At 36.1% G+C, this 20585-nt stretch overlaps 1 protein-coding gene across 2 annotated transcripts in view; it reads right to left on the bottom strand.

Annotated features, from left to right (window-relative positions):
* Positions 1 to 20585, bottom strand: part of FBN2 (fibrillin 2) — a 219170-nt gene that overhangs the window by 35756 nt on the left and 162829 nt on the right. For both annotated transcript variants that reach the window (XM_081501841.1, XM_081501840.1), the window contains exons 32-42: positions 19520 to 19642; positions 16918 to 17040; positions 15090 to 15215; positions 10008 to 10130; positions 9316 to 9438; positions 6724 to 6885; positions 5923 to 5991; positions 5356 to 5481; positions 3840 to 3965; positions 3085 to 3237; positions 32 to 100 (exon numbers count right to left, since the gene is read on the bottom strand). In XM_081501841.1, coding sequence (XP_081357967.1) covers positions 32 to 100; positions 3085 to 3237; positions 3840 to 3965; positions 5356 to 5481; positions 5923 to 5991; positions 6724 to 6885; positions 9316 to 9438; positions 10008 to 10130; positions 15090 to 15215; positions 16918 to 17040; positions 19520 to 19642 — 1323 coding nt within the window. The remainder of the gene's footprint in view (positions 1 to 31; positions 101 to 3084; positions 3238 to 3839; positions 3966 to 5355; positions 5482 to 5922; positions 5992 to 6723; positions 6886 to 9315; positions 9439 to 10007; positions 10131 to 15089; positions 15216 to 16917; positions 17041 to 19519; positions 19643 to 20585) is intronic.

The following is a 20585-nucleotide window of genomic DNA, read 5'->3' as shown; positions in this document are numbered from 1 at the left end:
ATTAAAAGAAACATAATCTAGAAAAACTCACCAACAGCTTTTCCAGTGTGAATGTCAAAGGTGAATCCAGGAATATTTCCACATATGGTTTTAAAGTCACCTTTAAAATATAAACAAAGCAAATACACTCTTAAAATTCTCAAACTCCTTCAAAATAACACTTTACATAGTATTACTTTCACTGACAGATATATTTTATATTATTCACAACAAAACACTTTAATTCAATTATATTTATTTGACTACAATATCAGTTTTTGCATGCAGTGAATCTTGCATTCTTTTATCATTATTATTATTGCTGTTCTTATCATCATTAACATTTTACTGCTCAGATACCAGAAAATAAGTAAATCATTATGAGATTCAAAATATCTAGGCATTTAAGTTCTTTTTATTTTGATATGTAGGGCTTTAAAAATGATCCAATTTATTTTTTAAATCGAAAAACTAGGTTAGTGTACAAATTTAAAAAGGAATTAGAATTGCACAAAGGTATAGGCATGCAAAGATAATTTTGTAGTGGTGAAACAAGTTCACAATGAGTAATGAATGCGCCATGACTTTTATCTTTTTTTAATATAAACGTCTGTTTGTTGGAACGTGAAATGTGAGGCAGCAAAAACAACGTCTCATGGAATAAAACAGAGACTATGAGAGTCACTCCTACACGTAATTCACCAAACTAACAGGACCTTAAAAGAATTCTAATTTTTAAGTAGCATAATTCTTCGAATGCCCACTGCTACACACCGGAATAAAACTCTTGAAAACAGTATCAGGTAACATACAGAAGACTATAATCTAAGTGTCATCTGAGAGCCCAGATTGTTAAGTGGGGAAAACACAACCCCTTCAATAAATAGTGCTGGGAAAACTGATAGCTACTTGTCCAAGGCTGCAACTGGCCACTTTCTTATACCATATAAAAAATAAAACTCTGAATAGATTGGAGACTTAAATGTAAGACTGAAAACCATAAAACTCCTAGTAGAAAACATAGGCAGGATGTTCTCCAACGTTGGTCTTAGCAATATTTTTTTTGAATCTTTCTCCTTAGGCAAGGGGAAAAAAAGCAAAAATAAACAAATGGGACTATATCAAACTAAATAGCTTTTGCACAGTGAAGGAAACCATCTACAAAAGGAAAAGGCAATCTATTGAATAGAACAAGATGTCTGCAAATGATATACCCAATAGGGGTTAATGTCAAAATATAAAGAATACTCACAACTCAATATAAAAAATACAAATAATCCAGTTAAAAATGGGCAAACCACTTGAACAGACATTTTTCTAAGGAAGACATACAGATGGCCAAGAGACACATGAAAAGATGCTCAACATCACTGATTATCAGTGAAATGCAAATGAGGTGTCACCTCATACCTGTCAGAATGGCTGTTATCAAAAAGATCACATATAACAAGAGCTGGTGAAGGTGAGAAGAAATGGCAACTCTTGTATACTATTGGTGGGAATGTAAATTGGTACAGTCACTGTGGAAAACAGCATGGAGGTTTCTCAAAAATTAAAAATAAAACTGTCATAGTTCAGCAATTCCATCTCTGAACATCTATCTGAAGAAAACAAAACACTAATTCAAAACGACATATACATTCCTATATTCTCTGTAGCATTATTTACAAGGGCCAAGATATGGAAGCAACCTAAGTGCCTGTTGATGTGCAAACAGATAAACAAGATGGTATATATACATATATATATACACACACACACGCACACATATTATTACTCAGCCATGGTGTTGAAATCTTGCCGCTTTCAACAACATGGGTGAACCTGGAGGGCATTTTGCTAAGTGAAGTGAGATCGAGAAAGACGAGCAATATATGATTTCATTTATACGTGGAATCTAAAAAGCAAAACGAATGAACAAACAAAACAGAAGTAAGAATCTTTGTTATAAAGAAAAACCTGGTGGCTGCCAGAGGGGAGGGGAGTAGGGGGTAGGGCAAAATAGAAGTGAGGTATTAAGAGGTACATATTTCCAGCTATAATATAAGTAAGTCATGGCAAAGTAATGTACAGCATAAGGAATACAGTCAACAAAATTGCAATAAAATTATGCAAGGACATATGGTTACTAGACTTATTGTGGAGATAAATCCATAATGTATACAAATTTCAAACCAATATGCTATAATCCTGAAAGTAATATAATATTACTTATCAATTATACTTCAATACAAAAGAGAAAATCCATTTGCCCACTGAATTTGAGCCACTGAAAAAGGCCCTATATGTGACTTTTCACCATCTCTCCTTAATTTCATCATGTTAAATGAAATATTTTAATAACTGTACCCTAAATAATACTGTATTTGGTGACAAATGCATAATCATTGTTTCTTATTTGTCCTGTTGGTTCAACTCTTAGTATCTACAGCTATTAAGAGTGACCACTTTTCAGGTCACGAAAGAACCTGAGTGGGCAACAATTTTAAGATGATTTTGTTGCTCTTGTCTCTATTACCTTTCAGTTTTTCTTTCAAGAGAATCTGTGTTTGGAAAAAAATTTTATTGTGTAAAGACCAGTTCTCTTTTCTGTCTAAAAATTTCATGTAAGTTAGAGGGAATGGATGCATAAGGAAAACTCTGATACTAAGTCGCTTTTACGTAAAGTTTGCTCTTCAAATCCATTTTTTTTTGTGCAGGTTTTTCAAGACCAAACTTAATGAGCATGTTGGAATTTAAATAATCATTATTTATCAAAATGACACTTTCTAAGTATAACACAATGACACAAATAGATTCTCAATAAATACTTTTTTTTTATGAAGAGTAATTAAAGCAGCATGTTTAAATGGACTGGTGTTATAAAATTCTAACTCTTCAGCAATGGGGCTTATTTTCAGGATCCAGACTTTACTCAAGGGACATCTCAGAAATTAGTGTTTGGACTTTAAAGAGGACTGGCTGCCAGAGAAACCAAGCATGTGAGTTCTTGGATATTTTCAGAACTATGTCTGCTTTTAGTACCCCTTTGTTTTCAGTCTAGTGTCACATGCCTCCCTGTGTCACTGACTCGGCTGCCCGCAGAAGCAGGAGCTGTGTGCTTACCTGTTCCCGGCGTTGGGCATGGTTCACAAGGTTTATTCCAGGCTTTGCCCACGTTGTATGTGCAGCAGCACATCCTCTTTGTCACATTAAAAGGCAACTCATTCTCACAAGTGGTTCCATTATAGCTCCGGTAGCAGAAGCTTTTTCTCATGTCTACATAGAGAAAAACAAAAATGCCAACCCATCCTGCCAGCAAGCAGCTAATAACAAACCCCATACACCTGGAGACACTAAAATTCCTCAACTAACTCTGAACATTTTCATAGTCATGTGGAAGTATCTTAAAATAATTCTTTAAGTTGAACACAAATCATTTTTAGTTAAGCGTCTTTCCTGTTTTTAAGTAAGGGATTTCACTTTTAATTTTCTTGGGGGACAAAGTTAATAGATATTTCTCTATTCAAATGCATTTATTTAATTTAAAAAGCATTACATATTAGATTTTAAATGTTCTCTTATTTGTAAAACAATGTTCAATTTATATGAATGGAAAATAAAAGTATTTGAGAATATATAATTATATTTGTTGAAATTTTCTACCTCAGACTCAGCTTTATAACATATAACCATGTAGCCAAAATATATCAAAAATATGATACACAGCCATAAGTTTATAAGACTTTGAAATACTATACTATTCATAGAGATTTAACTTCCAAACTTTTCAAATAATTATGACACATTTGCACCTGAGAGATAACTGATGACCAGGAAGTCAGCAACAGTGACCTCATCAACTTCAGAGCTTTACCTACCCATGCAGTTGTGGCCTCCATTGACCTGCATGTATTCAGGTGGGCAAATGCAGGTATAATTTCCCAGGGTGTTGTAGCAGGTCCCAGGTCCACACACACCAGGATGTGCAAAACACTCATCAATATCTACGGGATACAAGAATATCCATTAATTAGTAAATATTTTCCCCATGAATTTAAGTGACTTAAACAACTGAACAAAGCATATGGCTGAGTCCCTTAATTTTTGTTTTTATAGAATTCATCTTACTTTTTATAAAATTTAGAATTTAAAGAAATTACATAGGAAACACCCCCAAAATACATTTATGTCACATACAATATGCCCTCCTTCAGAAAAATAAAAATCTAACATTTAAAAATAAAGGTGGTCAAAATAAATTATTCCAAAGTGGAAAAAAAAACCTTCAATGGCACCTATATTTTTAAACTGAAATTTCATACTCTTCAAATGGAATTGCTTTAAAGCTACTTTCCTCTTACGTCACTGAAATCAAATTTTAGTGCCAACTTTAAACTGAAGGCACTTAGAAAAACCTTTTTCTTTATAGTTCCTTTCAAATTATCTCCCATTCAGAGATTCTAGAAGTAGCACAGCTTCTGGTTATTCTCCTTATTAAAGCATATTTCTTCCAGATATCTAAAATGTTCCAATAGAAAGGTTACAATAGAAATAATTACACTACATGTTTAATGTTTATTTTTAGAAACTTTCATTCATTCATTCCATAAATAAATACTGAGATTCTACTGTAAGCTAGAACTTGTAGCTATAAAGATGAATTAGATGTGGCCCTTGCTTCAAGAAGCTCCCAGTATAGTAGGAAGACCAGGCCCCTAAAGGATGATTACACTGCCACATGAGAAGTGTGGGATGGAACCAAGAAAGGCATCTGTATAACCTTTGAACTGTTTCATATGATGTTGTTCAACATTAAAAAGCTACTGAAAGTATTAACCTAATGGTCCCACTTCAAACATACATATTTTTCTATATAAAATATAAAGTTAAAATATGAGTTAATAACTTATATTGAATGCTTTCATACGATTTCAACTTTATCCTTTTATCATCAACCCATTTACTCAGAGGAAAAAAATAGTAAATTACTGCAAATAATCTGTAAATTAATTAAGCTATCATCATACAGGGCTTCCCTGGTGGCTCAGATGGTAAAGAATCTGCCTGCAAGGCTGGAGACCTGGCCTGGGTCAAGTAGAACCCTTGGAGGAGGGCATCGCAACCCACTCCAGTATTCTTGTCTGGTGAATCTCCATGGACAGAGGAGCCTGGCGGGCTATAGTCCATGGGGTCACAGAGAGTTGGACACAACTGAGTGACTTAGCATGCATGCATCATTATATAACTTAGAAGCACTGACGGAAAAGAAAAAAACTATGAACCAGTCTCATCATATCCCTTGATAAAACTTGAAGATGGACTCTTTTCTCCAGACCTGACCAGTAATTTTGTTTTAAATAGCACTAATAATTTTTAGGTATGAATTCATCTCACCTTCACAGATGCGGGTTTCCTCGCTGAGGTAGTAGCCTTGAGGGCACTCACACTGGAAGCTACCAAAAGTGTTAATACAGTTTCCACCCTGGCAGAGTCCTGGTAACTCCTGGCATTCATCAATATCTGCAAAAGGGGAGATAGCTCAGATACTATCATGAAAGACAAGAGTCACTATGAGAGCTATCAAATGTGTGGTACTGTAAGACCTGCAGACTTCCATACATCCAAGTGAATGCACACTTAAGATAGGAGGTTTATTGAGATCATGAATTCCCTTGGCTTAGTCATGGAACACTGCTATAATCTGAAAAGAGGAATAATTAAATCTAAGAACGATGAAAGTTGGGGATAATTATAAAAAGAGTTTCCCTGAAGAACAATCACACACCACTACAATGGATCAAGTCTTTCTGACTTACGAATGATTTTTCAGCAAACTGGCAACTGTTTACCTGTAATTTTGCAAAATAATCTTGTCTGGACTGTTGCATACTAACTTTTCTACCAGCTTTTCTCGAAAGTAAGCTCTTGTTTAAATCTGGTGACCATCAGAGGTATACTCACCTTCTAAGATAATTGTAATGGGGTTAGGTCTGAAGCCTTCACCTCCAGGACACAAAGTGTAATATTCAGCTACGAAACAAGGGAAAGAAAAAGAAATTTGATAACCTGTGTGCAAGAGGCTGAGACAATGAATTAGCACTTAACAACTACCAAGCTCAAAGCACATATCCTAAGGGGTGTATCTATGTCTTCCTAGGTGCCTTTTCAAACACAGTATCTTTAAAAGTATATTAACATCCTAGTTGAAATAAGATCTGCTGCTACTTCATAAATTACAAAGTAGAGTAACAAACCCATTTGTTTCTAATTAAATAAAAAACTACTTTCAGACAATTTATATCAACAACTTTTTTTGGCTAGTAAATAAAAACTCAAAGAGTCAACAATGTTGAGTTTCACCTATGCTCATATCAGGACACACATTCCAATTTAAGATATAACCTGGTTGGACTTGAGTAATACAATGCATCTATGAACCTGAACTAAAACAACTCTGGAAAAGAAGCAGGAATGGCCTTTATCTGTGATACCAGAGAGAACTGATATTATCATCCTTCATAGTGGATTGTGGTTAAAAATTGTTTTCTCTTTTCATTATATCGAGAAAAACAATAAGAAGAGAGGAATTCAGATTCCTTTTATATGAAGCCTTCTTGGCTGGTTTTAGCATGATCACTGAAAGTAGTCCAGATTCAAAGTTCGGACTCTCCCTTCCTCCCTTGTCCCCAGCACCAGAAGAATTCGGCAGCTAGTCTTCAGCTACCAGAGGGTCCCTGTCCTCTTCCTCAGCTTCATACTCACTGCTATTGACAGGGGGGCAAGTCTCGCAGGGGTTTCCCCAGGCCTTCCCCAGAGAGCAGCAGCAGGAGGAGCGGCTGACGCCCACCCCAATCTCAGTGTTGCAGGACAGGCTCCCGTCACCCCGAGGACCGAACTTCAGGTAGCAGTTGCCCACGCGGTTGTCTGCAGAGCAACACAGGAATTTACAATGGTCCTTACAGTAGTAAGAATGTCGTTTTGGAGAAAGGTCACTCAAATGATGAAATTCAAATTCTGTACATTAACTCCCTGCACGAAATCATCACTTGCTTTAGAGTTTTTCAAGTTGTAGGAATTAAATCAATTACAACACTTTCCCATGTTTAGACATCCATATAGATCATGGGCTAAAGAGAGTAAGCAATTACTTACCTGGGACATTCTGGACCTTTAATAAAATGAATGCAAAAAAACGTTTCCTAATAATCAATCAGTTTATATCATGAGTTTATCAACAAAGGAAATGAAATCCAGTATAAGTTAAAGCATTGTATCCTATTACAGAAAACAGTGATAACGCAACCTCCTTCCTCTCCTTCCCATAATCTTTATTCTCCCAAAGTTTTGCTTCAATTTGCACATCAAGTTTTGCAAGTTTTGGAAGAGTGAGTCTGTAACAAGTTTAGAAAGGATATTTAAGAGAATAAGTGCCTCTCAAACTTTTTCTTGGCTCTATCTATGAGTATCATCTATATCACCTCATTAGTTCCATCACTCTAAACATGATCAAATTTGTGGTTACATCTTTCACCTCTCCCCTGAACTCCAGACCCTTCTGCCAAGTGCCTCGTATTTTATTTCTCCTCTTAGATATCTAAGAGCTATTTTAAAGTTACTATGTCTAAGGTCAAACACTTGATACTCTTGCCTCCACATAAAAAACCTGCTGCAATCCTCTCCCAGGCTTTTTTGCATTTTCAATAAACAGAAAACTCATTTTTTAAAACTGCTCAGGCCCTAAACTTCGCAGTCAAACTTTGACTCCTTATTCAATCCAGTTAATAAGATCCGTCAACATTACCTTCAAAATATACCTGGAATCTGATGACTTACCACTGCTTTCAACATCACTGCAACCTCAGGTCAAGCCACTATCACCCCTCACCTGGACTACTGCAACTGTTTCCTGACTCATCTCCTGACTCACCCACAGTCTCTTTTTCCTACCATAGCTTCCTTCAGAAGCATTACCTTGGGTCAGGCCACTTCCAATGGCGTCCCATTTCAAATCAGAGTACAAACCAAAGTTCTTTACAGGCTACCAAGTAGTTTTCATCTCCAGCTGCACATTATAATCACTTGGGCAGCTTTTTATTCTTTTACTTCCTTTTCTCAATTCTTTTAAGTTTTATTTTTGTTGCTGAATCTCAGGTGCTGACAGAAGTGTTAACTCATGGTTCCGCTCTTACTAGGCTTGTATTCATTCATCGTTCCTTCTTTCCTCCCTACCACTCTTTCCCTTTTATCCCTGCTCTCCATTCTCCTTCCTCTTCCCCTACTCAAACACTGGAAAATGCTTAATATTACTTTTTTTTGTCTGTGCTGTTGCAAAATTAGTATTTTTGGGGTTTTTTTGTGCACATTTAAAATTTCTATGAATGTATTTTGTCATTTGCCTCATTCTATCTTTATAACATGCTGTCAACTCCACAGTGCCCAACTGGCATTCTTTTTTAATCTACCCACTCTCCAAAAATGGTTTCTAAATTTTTGCCACCACAAATAATGAAGCACTGAACATGTTTCCTTAATGTTTCTGGACAGGCCTGTGATGATATTACTTTCTTTGATATAAAGAGCCTGGAGAGGAACTGCTGGTTCTCTTATTAGGGACAACAGTCACTGTTATCTGCCATCTGCATCCAACAAACCTTTTTACTTTTCATATTTGCTAAGTAATTTTGAAAATAATTTGCAGAAGAAAAAGGCACAACCTTATTAAAATTTTTAATGGGAATTTAATCATAACTAACAAATTTTATTCCATATTTTCTTGGTTTTGAAGAAATACATACCTATATAAATATAGGTTTTTCTCATACATATAGAAAGATAGGTTTTTCTTATACCTATAGAAATACAGGTTTTTTCCTTGGTTTTGAAAAATTATATAACTAATGGTATAAATACCATTAATTGCTTGCCTTGTCAACTGTCATGCATGAACGTGAAACATATTCATTTTGTAAAACAGAGTCCACATTTCAAAGGCATCTGTCCTGATCAATGCACTGGACAGGGAGCCAGGCAACTTGGGATCACTGCTTCAGCTCTACCATTTGTAAGCTCTGCGACCTTAAAATAAGTGACTGCACCTCTAGGGCCCTGGTTCCCAAGTCTGTGAGAGGAGGATGTGGGAGCAGATGTCTCAAAAATTCCTGTTTCAAAATATGACTTGGAAGATTAGCAGGATAAAAGTGACCATGTATTTTGGCAATCTAGTTTACTTAAGGTAAAGGTGTACTATTTTAAGTTAATTGTAGCAAATGCTCATATCACAGTTCATTACCAAGAGAGTGTGAGTATTTAACTATATGTGCTTCTATCCGTTGGTTTCATATTGCTTTTACTTACCAACACACCCCACACCGGTGGGGTTCAGCTGGAAATCGGGTGGACAGTTACACTCATAGCGACCAGGAGTGTTGACACACAGGCCGTTCACACAGTTTATTGGATCTGCACACTCATCAATATCTAGGAAAAACATTTAGAATGCCCACATCAACATCTTTACTTTCCTTGTGCGTACTGCTGTTCCAAAGGATTTGGTGGAAATTCTAAAAGTCAGTAGACTAAAAATCTTTAGGAGGGATTCAGCACAATGAAATACTTGTATATATCTAAAGCAGTTTCCATATATCAATCAGACAGTATTCACAATGGTATCATTTAATATCTTTAATAAATAAATAAATAAGTAAATTATATTGAAATGTTGTAATTCTGAAGAAAATCATGGTATCATTTTTTGCTTGAATTAAACTTAAATATATGTATAACTGTACACATACGTGGGCATCATAAATATATACAGAGATATTTTACTAATTTCATGTTGGATATTTAAAATTAAGCTGTTTACATTACAATAAAATCAATCTCACAGTTAAAAATAAATGTATCAGAATGTAATTTCCTTTTTCAAAAAAATGCATAACCTGAGGCATAGCAGGCTAAGCAGAAATTTGGGGAACTTTTATGTCTAGCACAAAAAGTTTCATTTCAATTAATAAGAATACAATTAAGCCCTTAACTGGCCATACCTGTACAGTTCCCTCCTGTTCTGTCCAATTCATAACCATCATCACAGATACAATGAAACATTCCAGGCAAATTATTACATGTTCCAAAGACACAAATATTTTGGAAGGAGCATTCATCAATATCTGGAGATTAAAAAAAAAATAGTAATCTCTTGATTATAAAGATTTCAATTTACTGGATGACATTAATAAATTATTCTATCTCCTTAGATGTTTTTATGGAGCAAAAAATTTTATTTTCCTTTGACCAGAGATGTCACATAAACAGCAACCAACTAACATTCAGATGGAGCAGAGACATAAAAGAATATTATTTCATTTTATTGACAGTATTTTAACTGTCTTGGGTTGTAAAATACTTAAGAAAAAATGGGCCTGGGGCTTAAACATTTTTTTTTTAAATTAAGTACAAGCATGTGAAGGGAATAAGATTACAAAAAAATGAAAAATAAAAACAAATTCAAAGATTCCAATAATGAAAAACATCGAATGTTTTATAAATATCTACAACATATAAAATATATAACAGTTTAAATATTAAATGTATCTTTTAAATTATTTAAGTTTAACTTATTTAAACTTTTTTATCCTGTAATCTGACCTGTTTTAATAAGGTCAGTTATAAACAGGGAAAGAATTTTTTCCCCAGTAGTGTGTAATAAGATCATCATTGCCCCACATTCCTTCAATTTCATTAAAACATCTCTGTTGGCCTGAAGTCATAAATTCAGGTTATAAAAGTCTTTCATGAAGCTTTAACTCAAAATAAATGAGAAGTTATTACTCCTCATTCATATGAAAATGAAGGCATATGTATGCCTGTCCAGCTGTAGAAATAATCTGTATTTTTACTCACAGGAAGAGGATGGACATTTTTGTACACAAATAACCTCATATTCTGAGAATGCAGACCAGGCATGCCATTTCAGGCGAGACTAGACAAGTCATTCTAAAATGCTGTCTCAAGACAGTTATATCTTAAGTATAAAAGGGTCTTTCATGATAGTTAAAATAAAGCATTTCAATGATCTTATATTTAAAGTATGGTTCAAACTGTGTTTAGAAGTTCAACTGATGTGTAGAGTTGTCTTTACTTGTGTTGGGGCAATAAAGTTATTCTTTTCATATAAATGAGTAGAGACTCATTAAGTTAGTTTATAACTGAGTTAAGCTGTAAATGTAATTGTATCACCAGCCCTATGTGTATGTATTACTTTTAAATGAATTTTATTACAAATAACTTCCATTGGAATAATGAAAAAGTTGTGGGAGATAAGGTTTTTTAAAAGAATATTGTCTTGTTTTTATAAAATTGATGCATATTTGGAAATTTGAACAATATAGAAAAGTATTGATAAGAAACAGAAAAGATAGGAAACAACAGAGAAAATAAGACAGCAAAAACAAAAATCACTCAAAAATGCTTCTATCCAGACTTATCACAATTGGATGAACAATATTCCAAATATTGATATTTCTCAATGCATATTCAGAGAGAGTGAACCATTTTCAAGCATCAGATCAATTTTTTATTATGTCAGTAGCTTCTGAAATATTCACATTAAGAATTGATGACAAATACTAAAACCTTATCACCTTTTGGCTTTATGTTAAATTCAAATGATTTTAAGACAGTATTAGTGGATTCTACACAATGATGATTAAAATTAGCATGAATGTATATATGCTTCCAACCCATTTTTGTTATTCATATTATTTTCACTTTTTAAATGTTCATGCCATTTACCATAATCTCTAAAGAATTTAGTACTAATTCTTTAAGGTCAATAATGTTTTTATTGTCACTTCTCCAATTACTGCTTCCCCCCTCCCCATTTACATTTCTTGATTGGTTGTTTCATTGCTGATAAAGTTGTGCTGTTTTCTTCCCCCAGGACAAGAAAGGAGAGCCCACAGGTGCTTTCTTTCTGAATTATTTCACATGTCAGGATACGTCTATTGTCTATATAACTAACTAACTCAGAGGTATAATATTCTTGTCACATGTATAACTGGGAGTGCAGCATTCTAATGTGTATTTGGTTGTCTTGTTCAAGGCTTGCCTTTTCTATCTGAAGTTTGAAGACTCTCTATGACTTAAGCTGACAAATACAATAAAGCTAAAAATTTGCCTTATGATTTACCCCTTCCTATATATTCAGTTCTTTCTTCTATTTTAGGAAAAGGTTTAGTTGTTCAATATGTTTTTCTATTCAACTTTTAGGAACTCTTCACTTCAGAAACACCCATTATACTTAAGTTTGTGGCCTTTGTCTTTTCTTATTTCCCCCTCTTTTTTTCACTGTGATTATCTCACTGGTAATTACATTTTCATCTCCTCTATTCTTTGCTGTGTCTATTTAACAGTTCTCTTATTTTCCTCGATTGGCCCGTGTTTTTTGTTTCCCCTGATTCTGCAATGTCTTTTCTGTTTTTATAATTACTTTGAACTCGTGCAATCATATGTTTTTATTAAGATTATCTATGGTACAACATACCTACATGGAACCTGCTCTTGTTCCTTGACTAATTTTCTTCTACTCTGAATTGATTATTAATGTTTTTTGTATGTTCTTCTTTTGTTGCTATTTCCATAGAAATAACAGCATAGTAGCTGTTGTTTAAGTTTACTTACACTTTACTTGGTCAGCTCTTTTAACAGTTTTTATATACAGTTGGTGCTTGAACAACATAGGTTTGAACTGCGTGTGTCTACTTAAACATGGCTTTTTTTTTCAGTAGTAAATATTGCAGTGTATGTAGCACAGCCACACTATCTGTGGTTGGTTAAATACGTGGATCCATGAAAACAGAGGAACGGGGAACACGGGGGGCCAACTACAAGTTGTACACAGATTGCCCGCCGAGCTGAGGGTAGGCGTCACTAGCCCCCATGTTATTCAAGTGTCAACTGTACTCCGATACGGTTTAGATGGAACTTCTTGACATCTTCCTTTGTTTTTTAATCTTGGGATTTCTCTGGAAGATAGCTTGGAGTATGGGTTTCACTAAAGCTTCTATTCTGTGGCCCAAAGTTTCATAAGGTGGGGGCAGATGAGAAACACAGATGGGAAGACCTCTGCTGGGCTCCGGGCACTCTTTGTTGATGAACCTGACCCCTGATTTCCCTTCAGACATCGTAAGAAAGTCTCTGTCTCCGGGTTCACTACACCTGATGGGACTCCTAACCTGTCCCTGAGGAGGTTCCTGCAGGTTTTGTATGCTTCCATTTCAGTGAAGAATACTGAGAAATGGCCAAATCTAGCCACCTTTTAGACTCTATAGAAATTAAGAGGTAGATGCTGAGTGGACAATGTTGACCAGAGGATTAATTCAGAGGGGCATACATGTATAGTAAGATGGAAAAACATCAAGAAACTAAAGTAGTAACTCAGGATAAACTGTCCAGATGTGCCAGATCTCATAGAAAAAGAAATGACCAAACAAAGGAGAAACAGGCAGACTCACAGAATTACATTTTGGGGATCTCAAAAGTTGACATCTACCTAAATGGAGCAGAGGGTGAGCTACGTGTGTGCCACTCTCAGATGCCTTGGCAATTGGGATTTCTCTACATGGAAGTGACATATTTTGGGAAAGCCAACACAGGAAGGAAGTACAGTAAGTAGAAACTATTTAGTATCACCTTGGGAGAGGTTCTGGGAAAAGTTTTAGAAGGGCCTACGCCACAGATAATGGAATAGAACTATGAAGGGCGAATGTTGTCTTAAGTATAAAGGATTAATTTTGAAATTTTATGTTGGCAAAAGTGTCTGGATACTGCTAACTTGTTCCTTTTCCCACCAATTCTTGTCTAGCTGACGTGCATAATAACTCATGTAATTCCACGACCATATTGACTCATAGTTTCTACTAACTGGCTTCAATGCTTAGAAAGAAGCAGGACTAACAAAAAAAATCAAGTTCATTCTACAGCTGCTCTGTATAAAATGGTTTAGATTCTGCTCAACCTAGCAGGTCAAAGTAGAAGCACTAATGCTTTCAGTTTCTAGTATTTTCCCAGAGCCTACTACTCATTCTCTTGTTCTGGTTCGATCCAAAGTGGTAGATATTTATGGAAAATTCCATGATCTTTTAGGCACACTTTCTCTCTTCAGTGATACTTCTGGTGGTGGGGCAGAGTCAGGCTCTAGTTCAAGCTACCCCAGATTGTATAACTTTCGTTTGGTTGGTGAAGTATATGCGTGTGTGTGTGTGTGTGTGTTAGCTGGCATTTACTATTTCTGTTCATTTGACTAGATACTTATGTAGGGAAAGCCTATAATCTGGTTTCATTTAAAAATCTTTGCCTAGCAGCCAGCCTGAGTTATTTTTTAAGGTTTTTTTATGAATCACTAATTTTGTTAAAAAACTTATGGCATATGAATTGTTTTCAGTCCTTTCCTTTCTTTATTTACATTTTAATGTACTCTTAAGAACACAATGATGACCCAAACTCGATGCAATGTGAATTGAGTCTCTAATGTAAAAGAAAATTCAACTTCTTTTACTTGGAAAGTTATCACACTAGTTACAAAGTCCCATTTCCAGGAAAGGGGGTGATGTCATAACTTAAGAGGAAGGAGACATGACTATTCAGCAAAAGGTGCAGTTCTTGATGAGTCCCTGAAGAGGACCTCCAGTCCCAGACATGCAGATAGCCGACTCAGGTAAGAAGGTAACGCCAAAAATGAGCTATCTAGATTTTGACAAACACATTACATAGCAGTGATTGAGGTACATAATGTATCATATTTTAAAAGCTGAACAGTTTATCCACATGTCATTCATTTAGTGATTAAAAACAAAAGAAAAAGTTAAAAAAAAGAAATAGTTAAAAAAAAATTGAATTAGCCAAAGTTCCAACTATTGGCTCTTGGCCAGGAAAACTTCATAAGAGATGAAAGCCGCCTTCATCATTATTCATTCGGCAAAATAATCCATGCTTAAACAAATGACTTTTATATGTGCAGCATGTGCTGTGTATTCTGCTTCCAGGTGGAGCCCGTTCCAGCCCTTTTTGTGGTTTCATTTGTTGCAGCTGATCCAACTTGGAAATGAGTTGGAATCCTGGTGACCCACCTTGGCAGGACCTGCTGTCTGAGGCTGGCGTGAAGCCCATCTCACACTCGCAGCGATATGCGCCTGGGATGTTGAGGCATTGTCCGTTCTCACAGAGATTTATGTTTTCTGCACATTCATCAACATCTGTTGAAGGAGCAAATTACATCTCTATTAAGTTCCAAATCTCCTGACACATTTTTTTTCTCTGTTCCATAACTAAACCAATCTCACTGGCCTGAGTTAGTGTTCATTAACATCAAACAATTATCCATACACACCTAAATAAAGGTGTACCACTTGACAGTAAAGCTGTTTAATCTAAAAACATGCAATTCCATCATGATAAACAGGAGGAATGAGGTATGAGATGTCTCTCCCATCTGTCTCAGTTCTCTTTAAGGCTAATTTGATGCATCAGTGCTATAGCAACATCATTTAGAGATAGCCAAGAATGTTGGAATTCATCTTAAAATGGCATTAATTCATTTGAAAACATTAGAGTTAAAATGAACAACTCTTTCTTTCATTAATTCAAGCATTTTTAAGCAAAGCAGGGACACTCTATGGGAATGAGGGAAGTTTCTTTCATGACATTACAATCTCATTAAATTTTAATTACACAAAGAAGAATCTCATTCTTATTTTAATTACACAAATGAGCATTATTCATAGATCTTAAAGACAATTCATTTGACTCTATCACACGGAAAAAGGGGTTAAGGGCAGAAACCAATGTTTATGGAGGGCCTAACACTTGCCAGGGAGTGTGCTAGTTGCCTGACATGCATGTTTTCATTTAGTTCACCAACCCTGTGAGGTTTAGAAGAGGAAGGACCCGAGGCTAAGAGTAGCAGACTGAGCCGTGGGAGTCACAGTGAGCTAATGTGCGGTTGAGCCAGGGTCTGAGTCCAGCTGTGTCTGACTCCAAGGCCAGGCCCTTGCCTTCACACCACACTGCACAAACATGCTGAGAAAGATGCAGCACCCAAGTTTTAAAAGTAAGGAAGCTTTACAACTGTACATGTTTTCTTAAAGAGGCATTAGAGAATTTTAAGCCTGAGTTCTTGACGTCAATAATCATAACAAAAAATTATCTTTTAATTTGGGGTTAAATGTATGTACATTAAACTGAGAAACACCTATCTTCCAAGCTGAAAAGTATTGTTCTTTATGTACAGCAAGATGATTCTAGCTTTTTACATGAATATAATGAATGGATGTTTTATCCTCAAAGAATGTAGTATGAATTTAGTCACATTTACTGAGCTCTTATGATGGATGTTTCTAAGCTCTTTACTTCTATCATTCCATTTAATCCTATCAAAACCATATGATAAACTGAGATTTTTATAAACACAATAAATAACTCGTGATTGGGTAGGTCATAGATTTTAACAAGGTGAATAGTTTTTCCACATGTCATTCATTTGATGACATAAAAAAAAAGGGGGGGGAAACAGTATTATTATCATTACTGTCATCATGTCCATTCCAAAATGGAGAAACTAAGGACACACAGGTTAAGTAACTTGCTTAAGGCTATACAGCCAGTAAGAAGCACAGGCAAGGTCTGAATCCAAGTGGTCTGAATCAGAACCTGTGTTTTTGGCCATTGTGTTAATTAATGAATAAAAGGAAATGACAGTCAGTAAGACCACATAATAGTAATAAATGCCATTATTTTAAAAAATTTCCCGGTTTTTGTGTTTAATGTAAGCAAAAATACACATTCACCTACAAGTCAAGTGTAAAAACAGAGGTAATGAGTTCAACCTCCTTTAACTATAGTTTTCTTCCAATGACAAAAACATATACAGTGCTCTGTGAAAATCAGGATCTCACCCACCTGAGCAGGTAAATCCATCTCCAGTGAACCCTTCGGAGCAGGCACATCGGTAGGAGCCTGGGGTATTAACACACTGAGCATTTATGCTGCACTGGTGGGTTCCATTAGAACATTCATCCAGATCTGCATGTCAAGAGAACATAGCAGTCAAGTTCAGAAATGAAGATGGAATATTTAAACACTCAGAAAGATTTTCATTTGTCTTAATTTAAATGTAAACTGGCCAAATGGAATACGTTTTAGTTGACTGGTAAAGTCACAGTTCTAATTTTCTAAGACCTCCGATCTATGATCCAGAATGTTCATGCTACAAACATGGGCCAAAATAATTAGTTCAAGTGTTTTTTGGGCTATCTAATCAACCAGAATTATAATGTTTAAAAGAAAACCAGGGCTAGATTTCCTTCTGATTTCTACTTAGGGTGAATATTATCATTGGCTACTTTAGCACTAAAAATGTGGGTAATTTTCAAGATAATGTTGAACTTCAGAGCAGGACAATTACCATAGAGTTTTCAAGTTCATTTTATAGATGAAGAAACCAAGATATGATTCTTGATCTCACAGAGCCCCTGGTTTAGTCACTAAGTTGTGTCCGACTTCTTTGTGACCCCATGGACTGTAGCCTGCCAGGCTCCTCTCTCCATGGAATTTTCCTGGCAAGGATACTGGAGCAGGTTGCCCTTTCCTCCTCCAGGGGATCTTCCCAACCCAGCAATGGAACCCACATCTCTTGGGTCTCCTGAATTGGCAGGCAGATTCTTTACAGACTGAGCTGCCAGGGAAGCTCATGGAGCCCCTAGTCTAATAGAAAAGACACACGCTAAACACAGAAAATTAAATTAAACATTGTTATACACGTACCATGAAGAAATATGAAGAAATAAGAAAAGGAGTCTAATTTGGAATGCAGGAATTAGGAAAGTCCCACTGACAAATTATTTTTAGTTAACTGTGTACCTGAAGGATGCGCAAGAGTTGACCTGCTAAAGAGAAGTAGGGATGGGTCTTCCTTGCAGAGGGAACAGCACATATGAAGACACTGAGAAGGAAAAGCGCTTGGTGTGACAATAATTAAAGGAGGTCAGAGGGATAAAGCACAATGTAGGAAACTGAGGGTAATGGACAGTGAAGCAGGGGAGACAGTAGCAAGATGCCACAAGGTCTTCTAAACCATAGGAAGGAAGCTGTATTTTATCCTGAATTCAACGGACTAAAATGACAATTATGAAGAAATCAGACCCATGGTTTAAAAAATTGGTCTGGCTGCTATGTGGAGAGTGGATTGCAGGAGGACCAGAGAGGGAGCCAGCAAACATATGAGGAGGTCTTGTAGCAGCAAACAGAGAGGAAGTGGCTGGGGAGACTGAGACAGAGAACAGCTGCAACAAGAGTTAGGGGGATGGAGCTGGAAAGAAGTAGATGGATCTGGTGCCTGGAGGTGGTTAAATCTCTTGTATTGAAGGCAGGCTATTTTCCAATAGTTGGCCAAAGTGACAGATGGACAAGAAGCACAAAAAAAAGGAGGCTAGAAAAGGAGAAAAACAGTAAACAAATGGTACTAGAGTAACGGGAATGGAGATATGGCTGAAAAGTCATTGGATTAATGACTTTAGAAAGATATCCAGACTAGGGTAGGGAGGTAGTGGACTTAATGATGCCATGATAGAATGTTCCTTAACAAAGTTATTTAGAAACTATGATAATTCAAATTCTAGTCAGCTACAAACATTTGACAAGTATAAAACAATTGAGTGGATAAGAAGGTACATTCAAATAAACTAATTTGTTTTTAATAAGAGATCTTAAAACTATCACCGAATCCTTACTGCAGGCTTATCAGGTTTTAATGAGGAATTGTGAGGAGGCCAGTTTCACCTGCTTTAATTGGTATTTTGAATTGAGCTGGATAATTTTTATATGTTGGAACACACTTTATCGTTAAGGCACGTAAAACACTGCACATACTAAGCAGCACTATGAATGATATCAAGAGTAAAATCCAGTTCCCTGCCTCACAGCTATAAAGGACTTACTAGCCTCTGGTCAAGAACCATAAAACTTGGAGAATGGCAACTGTCTTCCCATTCTCCTTCTAATCTGGCCTCTTGGAATCCAAAACATTTAGGTTTCCCTGGAAGAAGAATTCTATTTTCTATTAAGAAGCTTGATATCAGTTATTACAGACTTAGGTTATCTGAAAAAAAAAAAACAAAAAAACTTTACATTTCCTTCATTTATTTCACTGGGTTTAATATCTCATGATTACTTTAGGAAAAGACTGAAAAAAAATATATGAGTCATTTTTCATCCTACAGCTGTTTGGATTTCTGGCTGCACATCAAAAAACTTACTGAACAACAACACATTAAAATGCAGATGCCAAGACATATTGTTGTAATTTGATCACTTATACCAAGGTTAAAGGAATCTCTTGGACAGGAATTATCTTGCAATGAAACACAGCCTTTGATTTTCAAGAGAATAGATGAAAATAAGAGGCATGTTCCTATTCAAGTATGTGGGTTAACAACTGTGCAAAGAACAGCCTCTAGGAATTTTGTATCTTAGCAAAGCTTATTTACATTTGCAAACTACTCACCAATACATTTGATGCCATTTCCAACCCAGCCTTCTCTGCAGCTACATTTGAAGCTTCCTGGGACATTTAGACACGAGGCATGCATGTCACAGTTGTGAGCACCAATTTCACACTCATCCACATCTGAGAAACCATAGTGAATATGGAGAAGATAAGAAGCAACCTAATTAATTCTACTTTCAAGACATGTCTGTACAGGCAAAATTCTAAAGCAAACACAGAGAAAATGTTAACCTCACTTTTAATTTTTAATATGTTTAGACTCCAACAGAATCTGGAAGTGCGTGATCCAAGTCAAACAAGGCCTTCCCTGAAAGAAATTGCCAGCCACAATATACAAAAATATTCCCTGGAAATGTTATCTGGAAAACGACCAGATGTGTATCAGTATATGTATATAGTGCCTTGTGTATGTTGTGTGTGTACACATACACATATATGAACATGCAGAGTTCTCTCCTTACATGCTCTTTCCTGGAGGTGTAGGCTTAAGGAAGGTCTGGGCTATAGTTTAAGTCACCTACCACCCCACTTGAGCAAAACACCCCTACAAGAACCTTGAGCAGTGATGGACATCTGGCCCAAAGAACTGACCTTGGGACTTCAACCCCCATCCTCTCTTTTAAAAGGCTAAAACTAGTAGAGAGAGAGAATAAGAGATTAAAGTGTGTGGGATGAAGCAAGAACAAAGGCAAAAAGAGTAAATTTGGGTAGGAGAGAAAGGAAGGCAAAAGCAAATGGAAAGAGAGGAGAAAAGAAGAAAGAAAAAGATGAGGGAAAGAAAGGAAGAAAAAGAGTCTAAATATAAAGTTTAGATTAATTTCTGTTAGTTTAAAAGCACTGCGAAACCTAGCAACAACTGAGATTCCTCCAGGTCTTTTGGTGTTCCTTCTTCACGTGTATCTCCTGTTGGGGCAGCAGGTTTATTAAGAAAGTGAACGCTGCCCCAAGAGCACATGAGAACCGTGGGGGCCACATTCTACACCCGTCTTCCCACCCTGTGTCCAAGCCCGTTCACAGTGAGGGCTGTGGCTCGGTAGCTCAGATCATGCTCTTCTACCACAGA

This window comes from Giraffa tippelskirchi, chromosome 6 (assembly GCF_054371585.1).
Source record: "Giraffa tippelskirchi isolate mGirTip1 chromosome 6, T2T-mGirTip1v1.2.pri, whole genome shotgun sequence".
In the NCBI taxonomy this organism is placed as follows: Eukaryota; Metazoa; Chordata; class Mammalia; order Artiodactyla; family Giraffidae; genus Giraffa; species Giraffa tippelskirchi.
The sequence above is the reverse complement of the archived record's forward strand: the minus strand, read 5'-3'. Positions and strand labels throughout refer to the sequence as shown.